The sequence below is a fragment of the Microchirus variegatus genome (assembly GCF_963457635.1).
Source record: "Microchirus variegatus genome assembly, chromosome: 22".
Lineage (NCBI taxonomy): Eukaryota > Metazoa > Chordata > Actinopteri > Pleuronectiformes > Soleidae > Microchirus > Microchirus variegatus.
In genome coordinates, this window is record NC_139823.1 from 16,740,976 (window position 1) to 16,768,759 (window position 27,784).

The following is a 27,784-nucleotide window of genomic DNA, read 5'->3' on the forward strand; positions in this document are numbered from 1 at the left end:
CAAAACAAAGAGCTTGCAGTTCTGCGCAGACAGAAATAGCTCAAAGGAAACAAAAAAGAAGGGCATCCTCGCTTCAGAACTTACATGCACACACACACACACTCTCTCACTCTACTATACTCACACACACACACATACAGGAGAACTGGGCTAAACAAAGGAACCGACTGTGCACGTCCAATCCATTTCCCACGTGAGGGCATTCCAGGCTTTAATGGGATAAATCTTGGCACACTAGCACGGATAATAAAGAGCCGTGTTTTATTGGCTCTCCTGTGGTATCACAACAACTGCAGAAAAGAGAGAGTGAGAGCGAGAGAGGCTGCGCTGGGACATCCCAGCCGGGCGTCTGACAGTTTGTCATTCTCTGCTCGTCTTAACACAAACGGCAGGAAAAACACAACGCGGGTCTCTCACACAGGTACACCACTTAGAAATGTCCTTATTTTTGAAGGAAAAGCCCCTTTTTTCCAATTAATATAACATTAAATGAATCAGAAATACACTCTATATGTTGTTAATGTGGCAAACGACTATACTAGCTGCAAACGTCAGGTTTTTAATGGAATATGTACATAGGTGTATAGAGACCCATTTCCAGTGTTCTCATGGGCTATTGGATGATGAGAAAACCCTTGAAAACCACAACACAGACAACAAAGGTCATAAAGTCTATGTATTGAATGTGGAGGGAGCATTGAATGCATCTCTTAGCGTAGCTTTCTCCAAAAAAAGCAAACTATCTCAAAATAAAAATAAAAATATTTGGAATAAAAATCACTATTTCTAATCTTGTCAATGTCTTGACTATATTTTCCATTCATTTTGCAACTCTCGATGAATAAAAGTGTGACTTTTAATGGAAAACCTGGTAAAGGGGGGTAACAGGAAGTGCCAGATGTCCTCCAACGATCGCTCGCATACAGTCACGTGCCCTGTTATGCTAATGAGGCTACTAATTAAGCAAATGCATACATTAATTAGTCAACACTTACACGTAAGATAAGTACGTATGCGTTTACAGGCCAAGACAAAACAGAATGAGGACATCTGTACCGAATTAGGGACAGTGGAGCCCCCCCACCCCACCCCGACAGCCACGAGTAATCACCGTCACCTGCACATTTTTCACATTTCTTCACCAGAGCAGACACCACAAAAACACAACCTGCCCCCCCCGAAGAATAACTCATGACTAACATCTCAACGTGGTCGCCTTCTGACAACACATCATTGTTTGTAAGCGGCTTACCTGTCTGGAAAGAGGAAAAAAACCCCTCACCCTTGGTGATTAAGCCCCAGCTGCGGGATGTATTTTTGATCCACCGTCTGAGGCCGAGTTAAAAAAAAAAAAACACAGAATGCCGCCACCACCACCACCGGCAGTGTCTCTGTGTAAAGGCACCAGGCTGAGGCTGACTGTGAAACACGTTTGTGACAAAGTGTTGCAGCCTGTATGACAAGGTGGGGGTGTGTTTGGGTGTGTGTGTGTGTGTGTGTGTGTGTGTGTGAGATGTTTGTGCATCTATAAATTGAGGTGTGTTTTTTTTTTGAACATGTGTTCATTAAACTGGAAGTGTTTCACGAGACCATTCATGAATACATGCACAAAGATGCAGTCTTGTATAAAGCGCGTGAAAGTAAACTACACTTGAGTAAAAGTACAAGTATCTTATCAGAAAAATGACTTGGGTAGAAGTTAAAGTATTTAAAAAGTCTAAAACACACCTGACCGGCGACCACTAAACCCAAAACGTCGGGTGCGGCTGCCGGTGGACTCCAGGGTCTCCGCGTAAGCTAGCTTTAAGATACTTGTACTTTTACTCAAGTATCGCTTTCAAGTACTTTATAGAAGACTGCATCCGAAATCTGAGGCGAACAGCTTAGCAGCTAACAGCTCAGCAGCTAACAGCTCGTGCTGCTAAGTCACCAAGTCAACTTTTACGTGTCGGAGTAAAAGTAAAAGTTGTCAGAAATATAAATAACGAAGCAAAGTACAGATTATGTGAAAATTCTACTTAAGTACAGCAACAAAGTATTACTTTGTCACTTTAATCAATAATCAAACGCTGGTGCGTTTTAAGTCCACTTGGAGCCAAAATCTGGGGCTAACAGGTTAGCCGCTAACAGCTCGTGCCGCTAAAACATTACATCACCAACTCAACTTTTATTTTGTAGTAACAAGTAGCGAAGATGGTTAAGGGAAATGTTTCGGAGTAAAAGTACACATTTTATTTAGGAAATGTAGCGGAGTAAAAGTTGTCCGAAATATAAATAACAAAGTAAAGTACAGATTATGTGAAAATTCTACTTAAGTATAATAACAAAGTATTTATACTTCGTTACTTTGAACAACGAGCCGCTGGTGTGTTTTAAGTCCACTTGGAGCCGAAATATGCGGCTAACATCTTAGCCGCTAACAGCTTAGTGGCTAACGGCTCATGCCGCCAAAAGTATCATGTCACCAATTAAACTTTTATTTTGTCGTAACAAGTAACGAAGATGGTTAACGGAAAAGTTTTGGAGTAAAAGGTGTCAGAAATATAAATAACAAAGTAAAGCGCAGATTGTGTGAAAATTCCACTTAACTTCAGCAACAAAGTATTTGTACTTTGTTACATTACAACACTGCAAAGATGTGTGTGAAAGTGTGTGTGTGTGTGTGTAAAGTCAGCATACGCCACACCTGACACTGACTAATACACTCATGTTCCAATTACACAATGTCTCTTCCTATTACAGCACGCTGTGTTGCGTACACCGCGACTCTTACTCGAGGAAAGAAAACAAAGACAGAAAAGTGTGGGGGGGGGGGGGGGGGGGGGGGAGGAAGGAAAAAGAAAGAAAGAGTTCTCTGGAACTCCTCAGCGCCGATATTGTTTTGTTAAACACGACTCGCCCTGGCATTCCTCCAGTCTGTGTTATGGCTGTGCGTCAGCTGAGGAAGGGGTTAAGTTTCAGGCCACTTATGCGCCCAGGCATTTTCCAGGAGCGCTGAAGCGTGGCGTTAGCCAACTGCGCACACACACCCACCCCCCAAAAAAAAGAAAATCAACTCCAAATATAGAGCAAATTTGACATTCTGTCTTAAACATAATTATAGTAATTGGCACAAGCGGCAGTCAAAATAACAGTCATCCAGTGCAAAACGCTCGTTCGCGTCCAATTGACGGCGTGGAATTGTATTAACCTACATTTGCAGCGCGTTCACAGTCACATGAGAGTGGCATGTAATCTGACAAATTGGTGTGTTTTTATGCATGTGTTTATATATATATATATATATATATATGTATAATGTTCCGAGTTTGTCATTTTAATCCCAATTAGCGTGAGACAGTTTGCCAATCACTCGCTCCACCGTGTGGACTCTGAGCAGCTGTGTAAACGCCGCCGTCAGGCGAGAGTTCGAGAGTCCGAGCCAAACGTCGTTAAGTCGAGAGGTTTATCTGAAGTCATCTGCGAGAGCGGTGGGGTGTCTCTCTGCACGATGATTATATTCTCATTTTCTGCAAAAAAAACAAAAAAAAACACTTGTTCTCTTGTTCTACACGTCACCCAAAAAGGATAAGAATCCAGGAGCAGCTCATTTTTTTAAAGGATAATTATCAGTACTTTGGGGTCTTGTTTTTCTTTTTCGTTTTTGCGAACGGTTGTGATAACATTTACTATTACGGGGGGGGAAATGAAAACACGAGCCATATTGGGAGGTAAAACTGAAGGTGGAGTGATGTCATACGTCATCATTTTCTCTTCTAAAGAGCCTCGACTTGACTTGACAAGTCCACGGTTTTGTTTAAGACCTTGTCGAAAACTCAAAAGAGTTGATGAGAATGATGACAAAATGACCTTTTATCTTTTAAGCGGGGAAACGTTCAACATCACCATCCAAATAAGGAGTGAATGAATCACAAGGACACGCAAGGAGTTTCTGGAAAACCCAGAATGCGACACCTTTTTCCAGACTTGACCGTGACTAAATTGGGAATTATTTCGGTGCATACGAGCATGTGACGAGAGCACGAGCTGACAGATGACAACGTACACATCCCTCCTCCTTCTCCTCAGCTGTTTGTTTTCCTCTCTGAGCTCCATCATAGAGCACGGCTGAGTAAACGGTGACCTGCGATCACCTGAGAAGCTCCACAAGGCTTTAGGGGAGGAGGAAACCCTGCGGGGCTCTGCAAGCGGCAGCTCTGCACTACAACACGTTAGTTATAATGCTGATAAAGGCTGTTTGAGGACAAACGATACTGAACACGTCTCTCTAATGGATTTGTATGTCTAAAAATCTGCGATTTCATCAGCAGATGAGCGACCCTGACCCCCGCGTTGCGGTTTTGCCTCGCGTCCATCGCATGCCGAGACGCGGCTCGTCAGGGTTGAGGGGGAGGATCAGTGGCGGCGACGAAGCGTTTGCCGACCTGAGCCGACACGTCGCAGCCGCGTGTGCTTTTTCTTTTTTTTTTCTGCAATCCACTGCCGTTAAGCACATAATGAAAGAGAAAGAAAGAAAGAAAGTGCTGTCTCTTGGCTTTTTTTTTGGTTTCCCATTTCCTTCGCTGTTGCGCCGCCACCTTATTATCGAGCGGGGTTTAAGTCTCTGTCTTTGTGTGGTTGAGATGTTTACAGATTAAACGCCACGTAAACGTCCTGCTTCCTCCTGTGTCTGAAAGTACGGAAGATACACTACCGTTTCAAAGGTTTGGGGTCATCTACACAATTTGTTTGTGCGTTTTCCATTGAAAGTCAGACTTTCATGAAAAGAGTTGCAAAATGAAGAGGAAATACAGTCAAGACATTGACAAGATAGAAATAATGATTTTTATTCAAAATAAAAGTGTTTTCAGCTGTGTTAACATCATTGCTCAAGTGTTTTCTCATCATCCAATAGCCTTCTGACGCCATTAGCAAACACAACGTACCATTAGAACACTGGAAATAGGCCTCTATACACCTATGTACATATTCCATTAAAAAAACAGACGTTTGCAGCTAGAATAGTCGTTTTTTTAGTCGTTTTCGTGTTATATTCATTGAAAAAAAGGGTGTTTTCCTTCAAGTGACCCCAAACTTGTGTACGCGAGTGTACGTTCGTATAATTCACAATTATTGTCACCGACGCTTTTCGCGGAGCTAAACATCACAATCATCGTGAGCCACCGATGTTGACAGAGCGGCTGAAAATAACACAAATTGTTTGGACGAGAGCTGAGCCGTGCAACGCGTTTATATTACTAACGTCCACACTCCTGCTGGGTTAAGAGTCCTGATGTGCACACGCTGGGCATCCTGTACTGAGGGGACAGCTCTGGACCAGTCGCTCACATCCTTAATCCTCTTACGGCTGCAGTTACGTAACGTTCTGCACTTATCCAAAACGTGTGCCCGAGCTCCCTGTGTGGCATCCAACCACAGTGCGACAGCTCAAAAAACCCTGAGCATTTTTAAGGTTTGCGTGTCCAGAGATGGCATCATCAGTGTCAACATGTTTCATCTGGTCCAAAGCATGCTGCACACATCTGTGACCGCTCAATTGGTCCCAATGCATTAGGGCAGCTCCAATCAATCACCGAAAAAAGCACGGTGGACGATGCCAAACTGCAGCCTGACCTGCGCCTGCTCTCACCGCCCTCACCCACAGCTGGTTCCTGACCTCCTGCTCTCTCGCCTCCTGCAGACCCTGTTTGCACCGGAGGGCCAGCGGAGGAAAAACAGGAGCCACATGTCAGCACCTCGCACACCCAGCCAGCCATCCAACCAACCACACACCCACTGCAGCCCGGGCCAGGCACAATGAGCCTCACCTCACCGCGATGCCCCATCAATTATTGACGAGGTGAAATGTGATGAGCGTCTACTGTGAGCACACAAAGAAAACAACGCTTCTCCTGCTGCCGTGTGGCCTTTGTGATGTCCTCACAGAAAAGACGGGACGCTGTTAATCAACACGACTAAATTAACTAAATTGCTCTACACTACTGTTCAAAAGTTTATGGTCACATATAAATGTCCTTATATACTTTTTTTCAATGAATATAACATTAAAGCGGACCTAGACCAGAAGTTCCAACTAACGCTGTTTTTTAGTGTGTATCTGCGTCATTACCTTGTTTATGAAGCCCTGAAGGTTCAAAACAAACAGTTCAGCCATTGCGGAGAACGCTGTGTTTTATTGTAATCTCGGGCTCAGCGAGATCTCTGATAAAACCGTACTGCTCCGGGCACTAGTCCGGGCACATCCGGTTGCGTACATTGAACCGCAGAAGAAGAATAACGTCCGTTGTGGAGGTGTTTCGCGAGCGACAGTGTCTTCTGACTCCGGGTCAAAGTCATAAACGGGACTGCGGCGGGGAGTCGTGAAGAAGCTATTTTTAAACACTGTTAAAACAATGTTTTGATAATGATGAGCAGTGCATCCACCGTTCCAGAGGGGGGAGCTGCGCTTCTGAGAGCGGGTGCTGAATATGTCACTTACGGGTACTGGCCAATCACAAGAGACAGTCTGTCTTCTGGGTGAGAGAGTTGAGTCTGAAATATCGCGGCTGGGCAACAGCGTCAGAAAAGAGGATTTCTATCGGCTCGTTTACAGCAACTAGGAGGTTTTTGAGCATAAAAACAAGTTCATGTATGTAAGTAGACCTCCATAACTAACATATATGTGCAACAGGACCACTCTATGTGAGCTTTAAACGAATCATAAATACACTCTTAACATTGTTAATGAGGTAAACGACTATTCTAGCTGCAAATGGAATATGTACATAGGTGTATAGAGGCCCATTTCCAGTGTTCTTATGGTACGTTGTGTTTGCTAATCGCGTTAGAAGGCTATTGGATGATGAGAAAAGAAAAGAAAAAATCACAACCCAGAGAACAAAGGTTATAAAGTCTATGTATTGAACGTGGATGGAGCATTGAATGCATCTCTTAGCGTAGCTTTCTCCAAAAAAGCTACTTTCTGCAACTTTTAATGGAAAACACAACAAAAATTGCATAGGTGAGCCCACCTTTTGAAAGGTGGTGTATATTTCTGTATTTAAGACAATGTATGGAGTGCTGTATGGGTCTGTGTTTATGTTAGATAGATCAGCGAGATCTATCCAAAGTCAACAATAACCTCCAGCGCTCTCAATTGTGTATGTTTTCCCCCTCTGTGATAACATCGAGCCTTCGCTCAGACTTCACCAGACTCGACTCGGCTTCTCAATAGCTTAATAACAGTGGTTTGGACATGAAAGCGCCGGGGCAAATTAGCCGTCTCTTGACTGAATGTGGGCACTGACATTATCTCAGCCCACATGATTGATCCGTTCTGTCACAAGACTGTGTGAAAAGGATCCGTCTTCCACACAAGAAAACAACATCGGGGCAAATGGTTTAATGACATCGTTTTGGTTTTTTTTGGAGGCTAAACTCAGATCACATGAACTTCTGAAGCGGCGAAAAAAAAAAAAAAATCAAGACACGAGAAATCCTCCCGAGACTTCTTGTGAGCTCAGATGAACGCGCTCGCCAAGCGTGGATTAGCCCTGCCTGACTGTCTGTCTGTCTCGCTAAATGTTTTCTTACTCTCCGCGAAACAGGGGCCTGACCTCAATTGTTTCCAAGCCACAGACGCATTCCTGTCCAGACCGAATGAAAAACCACTGCCGAACGAGCAGATGTGCTTTAAAAAAAAAAAAATGGCCGCAGCGCACACTCCTGTCCTGTCCTGTCCGGAGAGTTTATTCATGGAGAATGAGGACAGGGGCCAGGAACACCGCAACACATGACGGGGAGCTCATTAACACACGGGTGAACACACATGTACAAACACTTCTGCAGAGATTATGCACACGCTCGTGCAGTTTTTACATCCAAAACATGATGTGATCGCTCTCTAGCTTCTAAGTGGAATTTAAGTCAGTTTACCTGTGCTTAAACAAAGCCTGTTTTTCACTTTACACACATATTATGTTCTGTCCGATTGAGTCTGAAGTAACGTGTTTACACCTGTTTAAAAAGACCACATTCAGAAAAGACTGGGTATAAAGAGGCTCTTCTCAGAGACATTTGTCACACGGACATACTTGTATGTACGTGTATCGAGGGCCTGCACAAAAACAAGGTAAAGTGGACGCTATTGTCTGATTCAGACACTTCACACCCTGGCCACTTCAGTTCCTTCTAACGCTGCAGGTGCATTTTGGAAAGCAAACTAATACGAAAGACTGGGAGTGTCTGATTCACCTCCACGTTCTGTATTTGGCAACCAGGCAGTCCTGCATGGACAAAGTAATTGAAGAACGGTGTTTACTACTGTACTGTACTGTGTTACTGTACGACTGGAAGGTTCCGCTGACTCAGCGAGTCCCAGTGTGCAAATGCTATAGGGTGTTTTACAGCGGCAGCCATTTATCAAAGAGGCAGATGAATGGGAACTCTGCTTCACATGCAATTCAGACAAAGGTACACGGTAAACAGGAGGCACTGGAACACGAGCACGTGTGTGTGTGTGGCTTTGACAAAAAGATCCGCAGTCGCATATTCAGCTTTTTACTCGCAGTTTTTTGTGTGCGCAGGCAGCTGTGTTCTTTCACTTGTCACCGTGCATTACCACGGCGTTCTCGTCCTGGTGCTCTGGCATTTCTGGCAATCAAGTCATTTAAAGTTACTGCACTCATTGTAACTCCGGTTAAGTCAAGAGTGTCCCCCTAATGGCTTAAAGAAGCCAGTGAGAAGGGTTTTTTACTGCGTGGAGGTGAACCGTCTCCGGCAGCTCAACCCGTGTGTCTTTCTCCCCACTATTATCCCGTGATTTACAGCCAAGAGAGCGAGGGAGCTGGGAGTTTGTTGACATTCCCTTCCCCTGCGCGACCTGGAGTGCGTCGCTGACCCCGTTTTCCAAGCTTGTAAACAGGGGCTCGCGCTCCATCACGGTGACAGAAATGTGAGAAATCTGAGAAAAGAGCGACTGCTTTGATCCCCAAAAACTTGTGAGATCCATGTGCCTGTGGAAAAGTGTGTCAGCCAGAAGGCATTGTATGTTAAACAGGGACAACGCCGTGTTATCTCGTAAACCGATGGCATGCAGAACGATGACCTACAAACAAATCCAACACAACCAAAGGCTCCGATGCGAGCGCTATAAACAACAAATAAAAGTGTTTATGGAGGAGGGAAAAAAAACGACGCACAAACTGCCACCGAACAAAGAGGAATTATATTTACACAACTGTCAAAACTCGGTGAACTCGCACGGAGCGAGTTCATCTATTTAGAAACCACAAAAATGCTCCTGCTCTAATGACATCACTGAGCAGCCAGCAGTGAGGGTGTCTGGGCAAAGCTTTATCTCCAGGCAAAGCAGTTAAGTGCACGCAATGAGCCATTGTTAGCGAGCAAATAAAAGCCCTTTTATTGATTATAAAATTGTGTCAGGCCATTAAAGTTTATCCTGAGTGACATTCATCCACGTTAAGCCAACGGGAGACGTCTGAGAGTCTCATTTTCCCCCGATTTTCAACTCGTTAATGTGGAATTAAATGAAACACGAATCCCTTAAATGGGCCGTGGTGTTGTTGTTGTGTTTTTTTCTTTTCAAAAGCAGGTTCATACCAGTCCCAGAAAGTTCCCACGTGCAAGTTTGTGGGGGGAAGATAAATGTAGAGCGAGCTAAAAGAAGGAATGTATTCAAAGCAGCCCTTAATTGAGAGCTGGATGGCCTGCAGTCACAGAGGCAGATCATCTCGGCTCGAGCCGCTGAGATCCTGAGCTGCGCCTCACACATACACATCATTAAAGCAGCTGCTTTAGCTCAGGGCTCGGCAGCGCGGAGGAGCGTACGCGGCGCAGACAGTGGGAACGACATTGGGAAAGTTGCCCTGAAGGAGCGCCCCCTCTTCTTCTTCAGAAACGAAAAAAGTCCTGGATGCCAATGAAGGGGAAGTGCCCCCATGCTGAGAGGCCTGCCATTGAACAGGGGCTGGAACATTCCTCAGTAATTCAGGTTGACCTCCAACCAATATGTGAGCTGAGGGTCACCACATACAGGGAAGAGGAGGAGGACAAATTGGGGGGGAAATCGGATGTAAGGGAGTGACGGGGCAAGATTGAGAAGGATGGTGGGGAGCACCAAAGCAACACCTCCGAGGTCTGAGGGAGTGGAGTAAATGTTATTCAAACTCAGATGATCCCAGTCCACACTGTACAAACATCTGCTGTCAGTGATGAACATCTCCACACATCCGTCTTGTTAGCGACAATGATGCTATGGCGTCAAAAAGTCCTTATTTATGCAGGAAAAGCACTTTTTTCAATGAAAATAACACAAAAATACAACGTAAAATATACATTGTTAATGTGGTAAACGACTATTCTAGCTGTAAATGTCTGTTTTTTAATGGAATATGTAAATAGGTGTATAGAGGCCCATTTCCAGTGTTCTAATGATCTAATCTAATGTTCAGAAAACCCTTGAAAACCACAACACAGAGAACAAAGGTCATAAAGTCATTGTATTGAACGTGGATGGAGCATTGAATGCATCTCGTAGCGTAGCTTTATCCAAAAAAGCTACTTCCTTGTTTTATTTTGAATAAAATTCATTATTTCTATATTTTCTATTCATTTTGCAACTCTTCATGAATAAAAGTGTGACTTTTAATGGAAAACACAAAAAAAAATGGTATAGGTGAGCCCAAACTGTTGAACGGTAGTGTATGTTAGCCATGTTAGCTTCCTCCCAAACACATAAGTCTTGTGACATTCCAATCAAAACTGCTTTAAATACCGGACATGTCATGTGATGGGATGGGGATGTAAGTGGGGGGGGGGGGATTATATCTTGCAGAAATGGACGAGCCGTGGCATAGTCGGCATGGATGGAGAGAATTACAGATTTAATTCTATAAAAATCAAATCCCTTCACTTGGCAATCCTCTTATCAAGTAATCCCCAGGTAGGTTTCAGTGGACGGGGGCCAGACTCCAACTCTGCCCAGTGCAGCAACAACAACACATCTGCCCTGGTGGCAGGATCATATCATCTGCTGCTGCTGCTGCTGCTGCTGCTCTGTACAGAGGCCAAAAAAGATACTCGTAAAAACTGCAGCCTCTGGTAAGTAACGGTGATTAGTCGCACATGCAATCCCCCAAAAAACATCCAAATTACAGTAAATATTATGTGATAAACGCCTGTCCTGTCCTGTCCTGGTTGGTTGGTTGGGCTGCATTCACCAGCTGGCGTCAGCGCTCTATAGTCCAGGCTTAAATTGCAACTGCAAATTGTGCATTTAGTGCATGATGCATGACGCAGAGGTCATGGAATTTACTGAGCAGAAAAACAATTAGTGACCAGGGAATGAAGAGTCACACGGTTGTGAGTTAGTAAAAGCTCTGCGAATATAGGGCAAAGATTTCATTCTGGAAAAGTACTATGGGACTTTTGTTGACTCGAATTATATCACTGACATTTACAAGTACAAAGCCTCCACTACATCTTACAACAAGATTCTTTTCTTTATTTATTTCTCATTGTGGGAAGAACCCATTCCCAGGGTTATATAAAAAAAAAAAAACACTCTACAAAGTGGCATTTCGTCTTTGGCATTTTGACAACACAGATGATGATGATACCTCCCATGCTCTCCCATGATCTCATGTTTTCATGCTCCCTGCAGTTCTGTTTTTAGAGATAACAAACGCCGGGTCAAAAATATAACGCTAGTGACCTAAAATTGGCATCCTCCCGTGTTTAGACTGTAAGCTTCTTTATGTGTACTGTAAATGTGCCCCCCCACCCCCCCCCCCCTTAGCCTGTCTGACCCGCTGTGACTTGGGGGCACTGGTGCTGCAGCACTGATAATATGGAGCTGTGGGAGAAGCTGCTGCTGCTGCTGACCACATTCCAATTATGTGCATTCTCCACCACTTTTGCTGTATCCACACCCCCAATCTAGCAGCAGTCATTTCAGTGTGGGATTAGTGGGCTGGATAGAAAATCTTAATCTGGGTGGAATGGAAATGGAGAACGAGCATTCCGCCACATCTAAAATCTCATGTGCTGCATTTCCCCCCGATCCCCCTCCCCGAGTGTCCGTTTCCTTTCCCGTTATCAATCAGAATCAAAGTGGCTTCATGCAGCAAAAACCCCAGCCTCACGCTGTTGCCACTGGCAACAGGACACGCGATTCCGCCGCGTCCCTGCGAGCTGGCCAATCGGGCTCAGAGCAAACCAAACATCATCCGGCGGGCACACATGTACAGTATATACATGCTGCTGTGTGAAATATCACGCCTCCTCATCATTATAGGGGGAAAAACTGCAGTGTAAAAAGATGCGGAATAGCTCAAATCCACAAACAAAGACAGTCATTATAGGAGAGTAAAATCATGCCATGTCATGCGTGCTGCTGTCCGTCCTCTTACCCTGGTGCAGACGCAGCATCCTGGTGCAATTCAGAGGACACACATGGTTAATCCAGCAACACTCTCCTCCTCCTCCTCCTCCTCCTGCTGCTGCTGCTCCTGCTCCTGCTCCTGCAGCTGCCGTTCCACGCTGATCCCGCAGATGATAAAAGTTTACATCCACAATGCAGCACTGCCGGCTCTACGCTGCTCTACTTGACTTGCTCTCCTCGCTTCACCTCTCTCTCTCGTCGCTCTCTCTCAATCTGGCAAACATGCATTGACTCTCTCTCTCTCTCTCTCTCTCTGTGTGTGTGTCGGTGCAGCAGCTCTGCACTCGTCTCCTCTTCCTTCACTCTACGTACGCTCTCTCCCTGCTGCGCTGTGCTGTTCTGTTCCTCTTATTAACACACAACATTCACAGAGCCGTGTGTGTGTGTGTGTGTGTGTGTGTGTTGCCTCCCCCTGCTGCTGCCCACCCCTGCCGCCTGCTGGCTTTATGTTTCCACAGAATATTCCTTTTCCTTCGCTCTCGCTCTCTCTCTCTCTCTCTGACTGCGTCCCTCCTCCTCAGGCTTGCGGGACGTTTAACATGTGTTCATGGGGGAGACGGCTGTACTGCTGCTGCTGCTGCTGCTGCTGCTGCTGATGCCTCTCTGAGGGTGGCTCTTTCCTCAGGGGAGGAGAAGTGAGGTTAGGTTGGGGGGTTTGTGCACTGTGGAGGAGGAGGAGTTTTTTTTTTGTGTGTTTGACAACAGCATTGGAGAGGGGGGTTTCACTCCCAACGAGGAGACATGAACAGGCAAGCGGTCGCCAGCTTGTGATGTTCCACTAACTGTGATATAAAGGACAACATAGGGGAGCAAAAAACCAAATGATGAATGTTGCAAGGATGTTGGAAGGAAGTGGTTTTAGATGGTATCCAGTGATAAAATGCGTCATTTTTATCTTTACAACTGCGTTTCAGCCCATTTTAACACCCAAAAAGTTTGCGTCATTTAAAATCCCTACATCTGTAAACACTGGCTGTGGTTTCGAGTTTTTGGGAGAACAGCGCAAGGAAAAGGCAGTGACAATAGATAGATACGGACAATCGAGGAAGACAGCTTGTGATGTTCCAGCAGATGAACACACAAGAAGTTCTGAATATTCTGATGCTGCAAGGATGTTGGAAGACAGTGTTTTTTAGATGGTATCCAGTGATATAAATGCACCGTTTTTATCTTTACAACTGGGTTTCAGTCCATTTTAACACCCAAAAAGTTAGCTTAATTCAAAATGCCTACATCTGAAAACACTGGCTGCCTGTTTTTAGTGTGGATTTTTGCAGTGGCAATAGATAGATACCGACAAACGAGAGAAGCACCAGCTAAGATCAAGGCAATCGGTAGCATAGGGGAGCAAAAACGACGATGACAAATCAAACTAATAATGACACTGATGAACACAAGAAGTTCTGACTATTGTGATGTTGCAAGAAAGTGTTTTTAGATGATATCCAGTGATATAAATGCGCCAAATATAAAAAAAAACACATCGCATAACACCCAAAAAGTCTCTACATCTGAAAACACTGGTTATAGGTGTGGATTTGGGCTTTTGGGAGAACAACACAAGGCTAATGAGTGACACTGATGAATGCACAAGAAGCTGTGAATATTCCGATGTTGGAAGAAAGTGTTTTTAGATGGTATCCAGTGATATAAATGCCCTAAATATAATAAAAAACGCATTATAACTGGGTTTCAGCCAATTTTAACAACCAAAAAGTTAGCTGAATTCAAAATCTCCACATCTGAAAACAGTTCTAGTTTGGATTTTTGGGAGAACGACACAACAAAATGACTGTCACAATAGATGGATACGGACAACCCGAGGAAGACAGCAAAGATCAATGCGAGAAAAAGTGGAAATACGGTGAATGAAGTGCTTCAGTTGGTCTGTGCCGAGCAGAGGACCGGGCCTTCTTCTGAACCATCTGCCGTAATCACAGTCAGTCTCAGCTGAACGACTGTGACAAACTGCAGCCTGCAGCCTCAACCAAGCGAGGGCTGAGGGAGATGAGAGGACAGAAGGGGGGTGGTGGTGGCGGTGGTGGTGGTACCCCCTTCTCTCTATTGTCTACACCCCAATAGGACCAGTGCGAGAGGGGGCGGCACTGGAGGGGGAGTGAAAGAGAGAATTAAAAGGGTCCCAGTGACAGCAGCGCTCAGTTAAAGAGGCGAAAGAAAGGACGGGGGGGCTGACTTACAGCCGAGGCCATCACTGCCACTTTGGACCACATTCACTGTCACTAATGTCCTCAATGACACTAACCATGTGAGAGAATTAGTTTGCAGGAGAATGGGAACTTGAGGCAGGAGGAGGATGAGGAGGAGGGGTACATCACCTAAAGACGAGGGAAGGTGACTGGATATACAACACACACACACACACACGGATGAGTCGTCCTTTACACCAGGCTAAAACCCCCTGCTGTCAAAGTCTCGTTATCAGACGCCTCGTATACGGCCGACTGCCGCGCTCCTTGCATTTGTCATCATAAAACTCGGAAGGATTCATGATGCGTGATTATGTGACTGAAATGTCATGCAAAGCGGTGACGGTGTTTATCATAAGCGCAGCTGTCACAATGGGATGGGATGGTGGTGGTGGTGGTGGTGGGGGGGGGGGGGGGGGGGATCTGAACACAGGGCCCCGGGATCGTGATTCGATTCTCAGAGCAGGTGGTCACCAATTAGACACCATTGTGCCATTTGGTTAAAAAAGACAAATAGACGGCCGAGTCGGCACTGACGCGTACATATGCGCTGTGATCAAGAAATATTGAGGGCAGCGCGCCGTTTTAATTTTATTAACGCGGTGAATGATCGCTCGTGTCTAAAGGCTAACAGACAGTCTGACCTTGGTGGCACTTTTCCATGTCAGAAAAGTCGTCACACTTATTACCCAGAAACCCCCTCTCTGCGATAATGTACGTATACATTTGAATTTGATTTGCGCTTTTATCTGTGGGTGTTCTTGTATCTGTGGATTTGTGAGGACATTTTGGCTGGTGGTCACTTCTTTAAAGGGCTTTTTGGGGGTTAAGAGCTGCTTTTAGGGTTAGGGTTGCAATTGGGATGATTAGGGTTTGGGTTCGGCACTTCCTTGGGTTAGGAGCTAGGTAATGCATTATGTCATTGGTGTTAAGCAGTAACTTACTTCTCAGTTATGGCGTGTTCCCACTAGCGCTACTCAACTTGACCAGGCTAGCATAACCCTAACCCTAGCACCAGCACTAGGATAGTACCTGGTACCCGGTACTTTTCTCCGTCCCTGCTCTGGCGAGGTACCAAGCGAGCTGAGGCGATCGATCAATCAATCCGAACAATGCCGAACTGTAGATCAGTTAAAAAGCCTTAAAAATCCTAAAAAAATGTGGATTCATCTCCAACATTTAGCAAAGGAAATGTCTAAAATCTTCATATTTAACGTACTGAACGACTAGTTTTAAAGAAAACACTGAAAACAACTGCTTTACAAGTCACGATAGTCACTCGTTTGTGTGTAAAACAAAATCACGACACTTTCATGCAGCCGTGCAGTGATGACTCCGCCCACGTTGAGTCAGCACTATTTTGTAGTTGGAAAACCAACGTAAACCGTGCCGTGCCGAGGTGGAAAAGGGTCTTTGGTAAAATTCAAATCACATGTTTTTGTTGTAATCCATTGGATTATTTTACTAACTGCCATTAAAATTGCCATTTAATTTGCATTCACTCACTGACTGCTGATGAGTTCATGTGATGCAACCGTGATTACTTTGCACATACAGTATGTGTCTGTATTTGTAATATTCATGTACATATTTGTGTGTGTGTGTGTGTGTCCATGCTGCACGCTGAGTGATCTGCTGAGCTCATTAAGGCACTGCTTATTGCTCTGCCAGGGGTGTCAGTGACAGATTCCACTGTTTGGAAACACACGGCCGCCCACACAGCCAGCCTGGCTCCAACCACTGTCGCACACACACACACACACACACATATGCACACGTGCACACCCGTACACTCAAGCATTCCACAGAGAGGAGGTGTGGGGGTGCAGGGAAGGAGACAGGATGGTGCTGGGACAGTGGCTGCAGGGCAGTGGGCTGATATTGATTTGTGCTATCGTGTCCCGGGACGCTTGTGGTTGTGGTTTGAGTGTGTGTGTGTGTGTGTGTGTGTGTGTGTGTGTGTGTGTGTGTGTGTGTGTGTGTGTGTAAAGTGCATGTTGTGTTTGTGCCACACACTAAGAAACTGTGAGTTTAAGCACCTCTGAGCTACAGTGCGCAGCGGCAAGGTTAAAAGGGACGCTCAAGGTTGGTCGACGAGTGCAATCATGGAAGTGGACAGCAGAGATCCTGACTCGACAGTATTGTAAGCGTATGCACGCGCGGTGGAGTTTCGAGGCTTGACAGAAACAGTGCTAATTTCAATTAAAACTGTGAGGAGAGTGACTGCTGTTGCAAAAAAAAAGAAAAGAAGAAGAGCCTTTATTATGGTTTTAACCTTGTGAATGGATTATTCAGACTGGACATCGTGGTCTGCATTTCATCTTTAATCAAAAGACAGCTTAAAATTAATTGCGTCTTTCAAATTAAAGCGCAGGGCAGCGAGTTAATGTTATGGCTTGAACCAGTGGAGCTAAATTCAAGTGCCCGGGATGGTTTAATCTATTCCACTTTGTCATATTTTACGAGCTCATCATATGTTTTAATACAGTGGCCATAAAATATATACAGTGGACGGGAAAATAAAACATCTCCTTTCTAGAAATAAAAACACTGTATCCGTCTTTTAGTGCGGTGTCCGGGTCTGCAGCCGTCAGCCACACGTTCCCCGTGTGACATTAATCCTCTGCAGCTTGATCACAGATGAGTGACCAGAGGCCGGCAGTCGTCGCTTGAGCTCATTACGCGACCGGTCGATTCCCCGGCTGTCTAGGTGTGTGTTCCCAGTCAGACGTTAATCACACAGGAGTGGAAGAAGAAACTTTTTTTTTTTGTTTCCCTTTCCGTTCAAAAAGCCTCGAGGGCGATTAATACTTGGGGCGGCGTTTGAGCCGAGACATGAGTCTGAGAACAGCTATTTAATGGGTGTGGAATCATTCTGGAAGCACATCAGAAGGTCCTGTGGATGCTCACAATCCATCCAGGAGATATTTAGCTGTCAACCTTTTTCTGGGGGGGGGGGGGGGGGGGGGGAGAGGTAGAGATGAAGGGAGGAGGGGAGGTTTTTTTTTGTATTAAGAAGAGCAAAGGAAATGCCAAACTGTAGACAGGCAGCGTGTTTGTTTACCCAACACATGTCTGCAGAGGATCTACACAACTCAAAACAGCAGACGCCCAAATCACATGATGGCTCATGCTGCACGAGACCCTCCAGAGATCATCTGTGTGTGTGTGTGTGTGTGTGTGTTCTTTACTTTCAGAGTGCGTAACACAATAAAGTCGATAATGCACCTCTGTCATGTTTCATTAATCAGGGAAATGGGGGGCGGAACAGCGGGCACCGGGGGGGGCTAAGTAAGACGGATTTTCTACCACGTGGAATGTAGGGAATGCTTCAAAGCCACGACGACTGGGATTAACGCTGATAAAAATGTGTCTTTAATTCATCTTTAAATGATCCTAAATAAATACTTCAACACTCCTTGGGTGATTACAGGAAATAAATTAGACGATTACGCGACATCCTCTTTCTCATCCTTGTATTTCTTCATCTTAAATATTCTTTTGTTTGCCGTCACAAGGTTTTGGTTTGGGCATTTTTTATTTTTTTTTTAACTGCTATTCATAGAACACAGCACAATCGCAGCACACACTGCAAAAACAGTCATGGTGTGTCAAAAAAACCGCTGTGGTAATAAGGCATTTTTATTTAAGCACAAAGCCTTTAACAGAGCCTTTGTGCTATAAAACAACCAAACATATCCCTCTAGTAAAACTCCACGACAACGACGACAGTGTAAAGAAACATATTGCAGACGTTGGTCATGCTTATGGTGTCTTAAAAACCACCACCGCGTGCGGTGACAGTTTGCAGCCATTTAAATGCAAATGCCGTATTTTTACATCCTGTTTTGTGTCATAAAGAAACCCAGCCTGAGGATTGTAAAGATGAATCCTCTCAAAAGTGGTGTTTCTTTGTGTATTGATGTTTTAATGCAATAAAACAGGGATAAAATCCTCTTGTTTGGTGCCAAGACTGACTGTAAAACGCAGTGCATAGGTCACCAGAGGCTGACGTTGGTGTATAATAGTGTATAGGTGACATTAGAACCATGGTTTATGCATAAATGCATTGTTTTTAAAGAGGATATTCTTCCACTTCCAAGTCATGGTAAAAAAAAAAGAAAAAAAGAAGAAGCAATATCTTCAACAGGATGGTCTTAAAATTAAATCTACTGTTGCGTGTGATAAGAAAATGAGTTTTTCCTGAGCCCAGGCAATTATCGTCTCTAATTAAATGTCATTTTCTGGACTGCTGTTGTGTATCCTAGAGCATATTTGTCCGTTGTGTCATGGATTGTTGAATTAAAATCATTTTTCTTGCACTGGTCCATGTGTTTCACCTTCCGATTTTTCCAAATTGCCACAACAGAGTCAGAGGACAAATGTTCGCGTCTTCCTGTTTGTCCTCTGGGAGATGAGAGGATGTTTTCCAAAGCGCCCCCCCTGAGCAGGAGGTAAATAGCGTGGATGCAACCACTGTGACTCCCAGCAGCCAAAGCTACACAGGATCCATCAACAAGCCCAAACTACACAGAGTTCATCAACAATAAAAAGAAAGAAAAAAAACACACACAGGATCTGTGTCTTATCTGAAAGTGAGGATGTTTTCCAGGGTGCTGTGAAGCACACACGTATTAGTCAAAATAACTGCACGCTTTCATGAGCACAAAAGGAGTCGCGGCACAGTTTCCCCCCCGAAAGCTTATCTCGATTCTGAAATCCTTTCATTGCACAATGGAGGAAGTCAAGTGAAGTTAATAGACCTGGATGTTGTTGTGTGAGACTGCGTTCAATCAAAATGCACGACTAAAAATAGCAGAGAGACTGGAATCAGACTGAAAATAAAACGTTATATACTGAACTAATGCATAATTAAAGTGCTAGAGTGCAAGAGTCTCTGGGAAAAAAAAAAAGTCTGAGAACTCGCTTAAACAAACAAACGTAATTAGCCGTTGCACTGTATAAGACCCCCGAAGACGCGGCTCTTAAATGCTACTAATTGCTCGCAGGAATGTGCATAATGCCTCGGTGTTCAATCCAAACTGCCAAGAATATGTGTCACGACAAGTCATATAACGTTGTGATCGTGAAACCGTTACACAACTCCCTGTGTGTGTGTGTGTGTGTGTGTTAAGAGAAGGGATTTTCTGTTGTTCCCCAGAAATAAGACAGCTGCTCAGCTCCACGCTTAACCTTGAACGCATCCGAAAAGAAACATAAACGTATTAGGGTGAATGATATGTGGAGAGCGAGGCAGTGCACTGCGTATCACTACTTAAAAGCACCACTCTCGCGCATGCATGGGAATGCAGGCGCTGCCACGAGACGACCTTGAGGGAGCATCAATAAAAGGCTTCATTAACCCATTCGATTAACCTCCTCCTCTCATAAGCTCCATAAAATTGATGCATGCATTTTAGCCGGACCTGGAGTTTGCACATGAATCAGAGCGCGAGCGCTTTGGCATTTACAGGACCCGCGGAGTCGAGTCTGTCTCGAACAGACGAACAGACTCAGCAAACCGTCGGCGAGATAAACAAGCAAGTGTTGACTTGTGTCACAGGGCGGCAGCAGCGTCGACTCCTTAACTAATTGCTTTTGGGGGGGGGGGGGTTCATCATCACATCCACTGCTTAAGCTCTCACTAACAAGTATGGTAAAGATCAACAAGACGTGCCACACAGCAAACTATTAGAACACCGGCTCTAAGAGATGCTTTTTGTTGATTACAGAGAGCCCACGTGAGGGAGATTACCTTACGATTATAGTCCTTGTAATTTGTAATGCGTATTTCAAAGTCCACACAGAGATACCACTTCTGCATTCCGACGTTGCCCGAAGGTTCAAATGAAGTCTTCAAGGACTGATTCATTTACCCCACCGATGGCTCCTTTGAGATACGTCTGAGTCTGGACTCCCGGGCCGTAAAGTGACCTCTAATGGAGGGATTAGGCTAAGTCATTCACTTCAGAGGGGCACACAAATATACTGCGGGAGCACGTTGGATCCCTTTGGAGCTTAGCGTGATCAAATTATTGCATTAAACCAAGTGAACTTATCCAATTTCGGGTTGTAAAAATGCGCGGCTCTCTCGCCCAAGCGAGACGGAAGATCCTCAGGGCGTCTGCGGGGAGGCTGAACCCTCTCCACCTCCTCATCGACAGAGCAGGCCTCGCCACATACTTCAGCTGTGGATTACAGCCTTTCATCTGGCTCAGACCGCCGGCAGCACACAGGCGTCTTTGAGGCCAGATATGCCTTGTAGTAACATCGGCGAGGTCCAGATTTGTAGAGCTGTTTCCAAGCTCTGTGCTCCTGTGGTCTTTCTCTCAAGTGTGTAAACACTGGCATAGATTTTCTCTCACACTTAACACTCGTGTGCTGGGTCAAATAAATGCTTATTAATAGCTTGGAATCTCTCGATGCCTGAAACAAGTGGGATATGTTTAAAGCTCCCATAGAGTGGTCCTATCGGAGGTCTACTTACATTATATTAGCTTGTTTTTATGGTCAAAAACCGATCTAAATCTCTCCTCACTGAAGCTCTCGTCAGCCGCGCTGTTTCCGACCGAAATCTCACCCCCAAGAAGACAGAACTGTGTTGTGATTGGCCAGCCAACGAGAGCTTTCTCAACCGTCTTGCGATTGGCCAATACCTGGAAGTGACGTAATCAGCACGTCAGCTCTCAGAAGCGCAGCTCCCCCCTCTGGAACGGTGGATGCACTGCTACTCATTATCAAAACATTGTTTTAATAATGTGGCTTCGTCACGACTCCCCACCACAGTCCCTTTTACGCCTTTGACCCAGAGTCAAAAGACACTGTCGCTTGTGAAACACCTCCACAACGGACGTTCTTCTTCTGCGGTTCAATGTACGCAACCGGATGTGAAGCAGGAAAAAGGGATCCTTATGTCAAGTTTCCAGGCTTTTTCAGAGAATACACAAAAACCCATCCCACCCAAAGTTTGTTTCCAAACTTTAGGGCTTCGTAAACGAAGTAATGGCGCAGATACACACCAAAATCAGCGTTAACAGCGTCTATGGGAGCTTTACATTAAACTCCACAAACGTGCATTTCAAGCTGCATCATCGTCTGGTCGGGCGAGGACAAATGGACTGGTCAATTTCCATTTCTACCCACAGGCAAACTCTCTGACACAAAGAAAAGAGCCATTACCTATAATCCCTCATGCGATCTGACCTCCACATCTCAACGAACCGCCGTCGCTTTATGAACATGACAAATAGCTTATTGATCAGCAGATGTCTCCGCTAACGTCCTTCTGTCCTGCAGCTGCAGCTGTGCCTGCTCCACACAAACCTGTCCTAAAGCCTTGAGGATCCCCAGCTGAGTCCAACAACCCCCCCCCCTCCACTTCCACACCTCCCAGTTGCTCTGAGGTGGTGGTGGTGGTGGTGGTGGGAGGGGGGGGGGGGCCCCACACTGTGCCAGACACCGTCCTCATCCCTCCCCTGTGCAAGTGAGAGACAAGGTGTGGAAATGGTCAGAGACAGACAAACACCATCTGCTGCAGCAGAGGGAAAGGTGAGGCCAGCTTTTGGGGTTCCTGTGGCCAAACGTTAACCCATGTAAAACAAGGATTCAGGGGAAAAAACAGACACAGTAATAGAAAGAAGTGCCAAAACTTGACTGAATGTACCTCTTGGGTCATTCTTTTAAAAAATCCCATCAGCCACGTAAAACTGCAACTATCTTTTACATCAGAATTTCATTTACTGGGGCCGATTTCAGTCATTTTGATGTCAAATTATAGGTAAAAATTAAAAATCTCTTTCTGCTCAGAGTATTTTATAAAATAATGAACAAAAGGTTTATTCGCATTGCAGATGTGAACGTGAAAAATGTACATTGATTGTGATTTTCAGGTTATAATTGGTTCTAACATGTTGTTTGTTGTATACCATGCTGTACAAATGTTATGTACAGTCGTAAGCAAAGGATTCAGCTCCTCAGGAGCAAATACATTGACCATTTTTGTACATTTGTAATCAACGTTTTGCTGGAATAATGTTGTGTTTGTGCATATTTTAGAAAATATTAGTAAGTAAATGGCAGAAAGAGATATAAAAAGGTTTTCTGATTTATGAATTAGACATTTCACTTATCATTTGACACCAAACTCACTGAAATCAGCCCAGAAAATGAAATTCTGATGTAAAAGACGGTTAGAAATTTACATACACTCTTAGAAATAAGGGTTCCAAAAGGGTTCTTCTACGAGGGCTGAGGTTCCACCTGGAACCATTTGCTTCTGAAAAGGGTTTTTCAGAAGCAAAGGGTTCCGGGTTTTTCAAGGGTTCTTGGTCAATGGTTCCAGTAAGAACCATTTTGATCTAGAGAACCCTTTAAAACCCCTTTCCTGAGTAAAGGAAACTTTTAAAAGGGTTCTTGGTGGAACCCTCCAAAAGGGTTCTCCTATGAGGACAAGCCAAAGAACCTTATATGGTTCTACTTTGCACTTTTATTTCTAAGCGTGTACATTCAGTCACATGTTGGTGCTTCTTTCCACTTGTGTAAGATTTTCCTGAACAAAAACGCAATAATCTGCTCTGCTATAACTAATCGACAGTGGGGAAAATGAGTAGAAGCAGGAAAAAAAGAGTCTAATCTACATTGTTTTAATCCACAGGGAAGATTAAACACGCAGTCACAGTGCCGTGACACAGCAGATTGTCAAAAAGAGGTCACGCAAATGCACTCGCCCGCCCGTCCGCCCGTCCGTCCGGCTTGTTTCTACGTGCTGGAGAGCATCCATATGTCCCGGCAACACACGTCTGCATTTTCCCTCGTCCGCTAATGACACGACAAAGCTTTAAAAACAGGGGCATTTGATCAAATTTAACAAGGGCTACACGGCTCACAAATGACGGATAACAGGAAACACTGGACCTACTGTACATTGTGTCTGACGCTGCCAAGTTTGGATTGGCTCCGTCTGATGTTGACAATGTACCGCCGAGCTTTTGTTTCCGTCCGTCAAGGACGTGGCCCGCGCTGAATAGACGGCGCAGGAAAAGCCCAGCCAGTGTCCCACTGAGAGTTTGCGCTCCGTCGAGCAGCGATGCTGCCACAGAGTGTCAGGGGGGCTTTTTATGCTACGCCGTGGAGCAGATGCTTGTGACAAACTGCTGAAAATGATTGAAACTTTCATCCGTGCAATCAACAAATACTTTTACGTGATGCTCTGGGACATTTAAATACAGTACACACTTAGAAATAAAAGTGCAAAGTTGAACCATATAAGGTTCTTCGGCTTGTCCTCACAGGAGAACCCTTTTTCGCATCCCCACGTCCTGACCCAGTGACCCAGTGCATTCAAGCCTGTCGTTATAGCATATTATAGGGTAGTTTCACACTGTTCACTGTACACGATTGGACAAATATCAATTCCCTGTGTTGCTGTGGTGCATAAACTTCCTGCAGAAATTGCACTTTTAGTAAAAAAATATACAGCAGATGGTTATTTCTATATTCTTAGAAATAAGGGTTCCAAAATGGTCCTTCTACAAGGGCTGAGGTTCCACCTGGAACCATTTGCTTCTGAAAAACAAGCCAAAGAACCTTATATGGTTCTACTTAGCACTTTTTATTATCACGTAAATTATTATTGATTGCACGGATGAAGAAGGGTTAGGGGTAAGGGTTAGCCTGCTTCTGACAAACTACATTTAAATACAGTAAACGCTTCAAAATAAAAGTGCTCAGTAGAACCATATTAGGTACTTTTTAGGACCTTTTTTATAAAGGTTCCACCTGGAACCTTGGAGGGTTCCACCAAGAACCCTTTTAAAACCCTTTATTCAGGAAAGTGGTTTTAAAGGGTTCTCTGGATCAAAATGGTTCTTACTGGAACCATTAGTGTGTTGCTGGTGGTTTCTTTGGAGTGGGAAGGAGGGAGTCTCTTTATTCTTGTTGTGATCAGGTTTTTCCCCTAGGCCTGGTCGTAACACCAAGAACCCTTGAAAAACCTTGGTTTTTCAGAAGCAAAATTGTTCCAGGTAGAACCTCAGCCCTTGTAGAAGAACCCTTTTGGAACCCTTATTTCCAAGAGTGTAGAAACAACCATCTGCAGTATATTTTTCACTAAAAGTGCAATCTCTGCAAGGAAATTGTGTCACATTTTCCCTGCAACGCAGGGAAGTGATATTTGTCCAAATCTGTGTACGTGAACAGTGTGAAACTACCCTATAATGTGCTATAACGACAGGCTTGAATGCACTGGGTCACTGGGTCAGGACGTGGGGATGCGGAGAACTAGAGGAATGTAAGGGCTTCTCTTTCTCCTCTTGACGGATTGATGGGCCCCCGTATTATTCCTGAGGGGGTGGAGTTTCCACGACATCGACGACGTCTACGGACGCTGCCTAATAAAAAGTGGAGGGAGGCGTTTTGCAGTCTATGTTTTAGCTCGACAAAAGCCTTTGTGGAGTCATTTATCACTGTCGGCACGCTGAATTGAACACCGGTGCTACGTTGTTTCTCAATACCGAGCTTAATATGCATTGGTTTGTTTAGCTCAGCAATGCAGTCGTAGCTTTTTTTGTGTGTTACGCTGCGACGCAAAAAAAAGGAAGCATTGTGCTCACGGGCGAGGGCATCTTTGTGTGTCGTACTTGAGCTCAGAAATGCCTGGAAAAACCACACTGAGTCAAGAATGTGTTTACACTACACAGCTTCTTCCTGTCTTGGCCAATATTTTAGATTTTTTTTTAAAATGCAACGACCATTTACGAGGCGTGTTAGAACCTGATCTAGTGAATTAAAGCCACATATACCGTGACCATAAATCAGATCAACAGGTCGAGAAGAAACCCAGCAGGAGACTCCGTAATAGGTTTGATTCGGTATTACACTACCGTTCACTTAGTAATGTCCTTATTTTTTAAGGAAAATCACTTCTTTTTAAATGAATATAACACTAAATTAATCAGAAATACACCCTATACATTGTTAATGTGGTAAATGACTATTCTAGGTGCAAACGTCTGTTTTTTAATGGAATATGTACATAGGTGTATAGAGGCCCATTTCCAGTGTTCTAATGGTACATTGTGTTTGCTAATCACGTTAGAAGGCTATTGGATGATTAGAAAACCCTTGTCAATGTCTTGACTATATTTTCGATTCACTTTGCAACTCTTTTGATGAATAAAAGTGTGACTTTTCATGGAAAACACAACAAATTTGATTGTTTTAGCTTCTTAAATGTGAATATTTTCTGGTATCTTTGCTCCACATAACAAAGAAATCATTCAAAACTGAATCATTTTGGCTTGTGGACAAAACAAAACATTCAAGAAACAAGAATCGTCACGTTTTTTTTAACATCTTCTGACATTTTATGGACCAAAGCGATGACTCGATTAATCATTTGTTGCATCTCTGGATGACAACAACATCGAAAGTGTTTTGGCAGCGCATAAAAAAAATCCCCAAACCACTCCAAATGTTTGACGATTTGTACAAGTTCAAGGCTTCCTAACCACCTGGTCCCTTGAGGTGATTCTAAATGTCTGTTAGGTCACTCAGAGTGTCACTGAAGACCACTTCCCCGGGCTGAATCAAAAAGGGTGTGGATGACTTCAAGTGGAGGGTCATTCCTTTACACATCACTCCCTTTATTAAAGGTTTGCCCTGGCCTAGTAAAGGGGACGGTCAGTGGTCATCCATCCCCCCCTGCCCAAACCACCCACTCCGAAAGCCCCAACCCCCCCCAATGTCCCTCTGTGCTCACTCAGGTGGAAAATTACTTTGAATTTGGGGAATACAGCTCCATTGAGATGGAGAGAGGGCCGTACAAAAGAGGGTGAAGTTTAAAAAATTGTGTCTCTTCTGTGCGGGGCGGTGCATCACTGGAAAGGCCAGAGAGATCGGAGCACCGAGGGGACAAGGTCATTAGATTGGCATCTCCATAAGCGCTTCATTCCTATTGTCTGAGCAAATCTGTTCCAAAAAGACCTCCATGAGAAATGCCCTCAGTCAACCCCACACTGAGTCCACAGTCTCCCCCCTCTTTGTCCGCATCCACTTTTTTTTTTTTTTTAGAAAGCACCCCCCCCCCCCCCCAACACAATAAGCATTTCTCAAGATAAGGGTACAAAGCTTGTCTTGCACTCAAAACCAAACAACATTGTTCTGCTGCCTTTGGTTGGGAATGGATTGCAGGCAGCTGCTGAAGTCTTTAGGCAAAAACATCTGCCCAAAAGTCTCGAGAACCTCTTACCTTCGGACATTTCGGCGTTCGTCCTCAAGCTGCTTGAGGAGCTCGTCGATGCATCTGTTGGCATCCATGTATTCCTGCCGAAAGAATGAAAAAAAGGCCACCGTTAACAAAGGAGTTGATCACTCACTGTGTGAAGATCGTGGTCTTCATAAACGTTTAAAGCTCCCATAGATCGGAAGTTCCAATTAACGCTGTTTTTTTGGTGGGTATCTGTGCCATTACCTCGTTTATGAAGCCCTTAAGTTTGGAAACTGTTGAGAAAGCTGGATTTTATTGTATACTTGGGCTCTGCAAGCACCCTGAAAAAGCCTGGAATCGTCCACTAGTGGCCTCACGACTCCCCGCCTTTGACCCAGAGTCAGAAGACACCGTTTCACGAAGACGCTCATGAAACACCTCCACAACGGACGTTCTTCTTCTGCGGTTCAATGTACGCAACCAGATGTGCCCGGACTAGTGCCCGGAACAGGAGGATCTGCTGTTCAGGAGATGGTATCCTTAGGTCACGATTCCAGACTTTTTCAGAGCGCTTGCAGAGCCAGAGAATACAATAAAACCCAGCGTTTCCAAACTTTAGGGCTTCGTAAACGAGATAATGAAGCAGATACACACCCAAAAATCCACCGTCCAGAGGGGGGAGCTGTGCTTCTGAGAGCCGACGTGCTAATTACGTCACTTCCAGGTACCTGGCCAATCACAAGACAGTTGAGGAAGCCCTCGTTGGCTGGCCAATCACAACCCAGTTCTGTCTTCTGGGGGTGAGATTTCAGTCTGAAACATCGCGGCTGACGAGAGCTTCAGATAGGAGAGATTTTGATCGGCTAGTTTGCAGCAAGTAGGAGGTTTTTGAGCATAAAAACAAGTTAATCTATGTAAGTAAACCTCCAT

General features: G+C 44.7%; 1 protein-coding gene across 1 annotated transcript in view; it reads right to left on the reverse strand.

Annotated features, from left to right (window-relative positions):
* The window catches only part of LOC310943048 (nck-associated protein 5-like), a gene marked incomplete at both ends in the record, with an annotated part of 151,121 nt that overhangs the window by 77,012 nt on the left and 46,325 nt on the right, over window positions 1-27,784 (reverse strand). Inside the window, one exon of the mRNA XM_083908544.1 lies at window positions 26,897-26,970. Within this exon, the coding sequence (XP_083764670.1) occupies window positions 26,897-26,970 (74 nt within the window). The remainder of the gene's footprint in view (window positions 1-26,896; window positions 26,971-27,784) is intronic.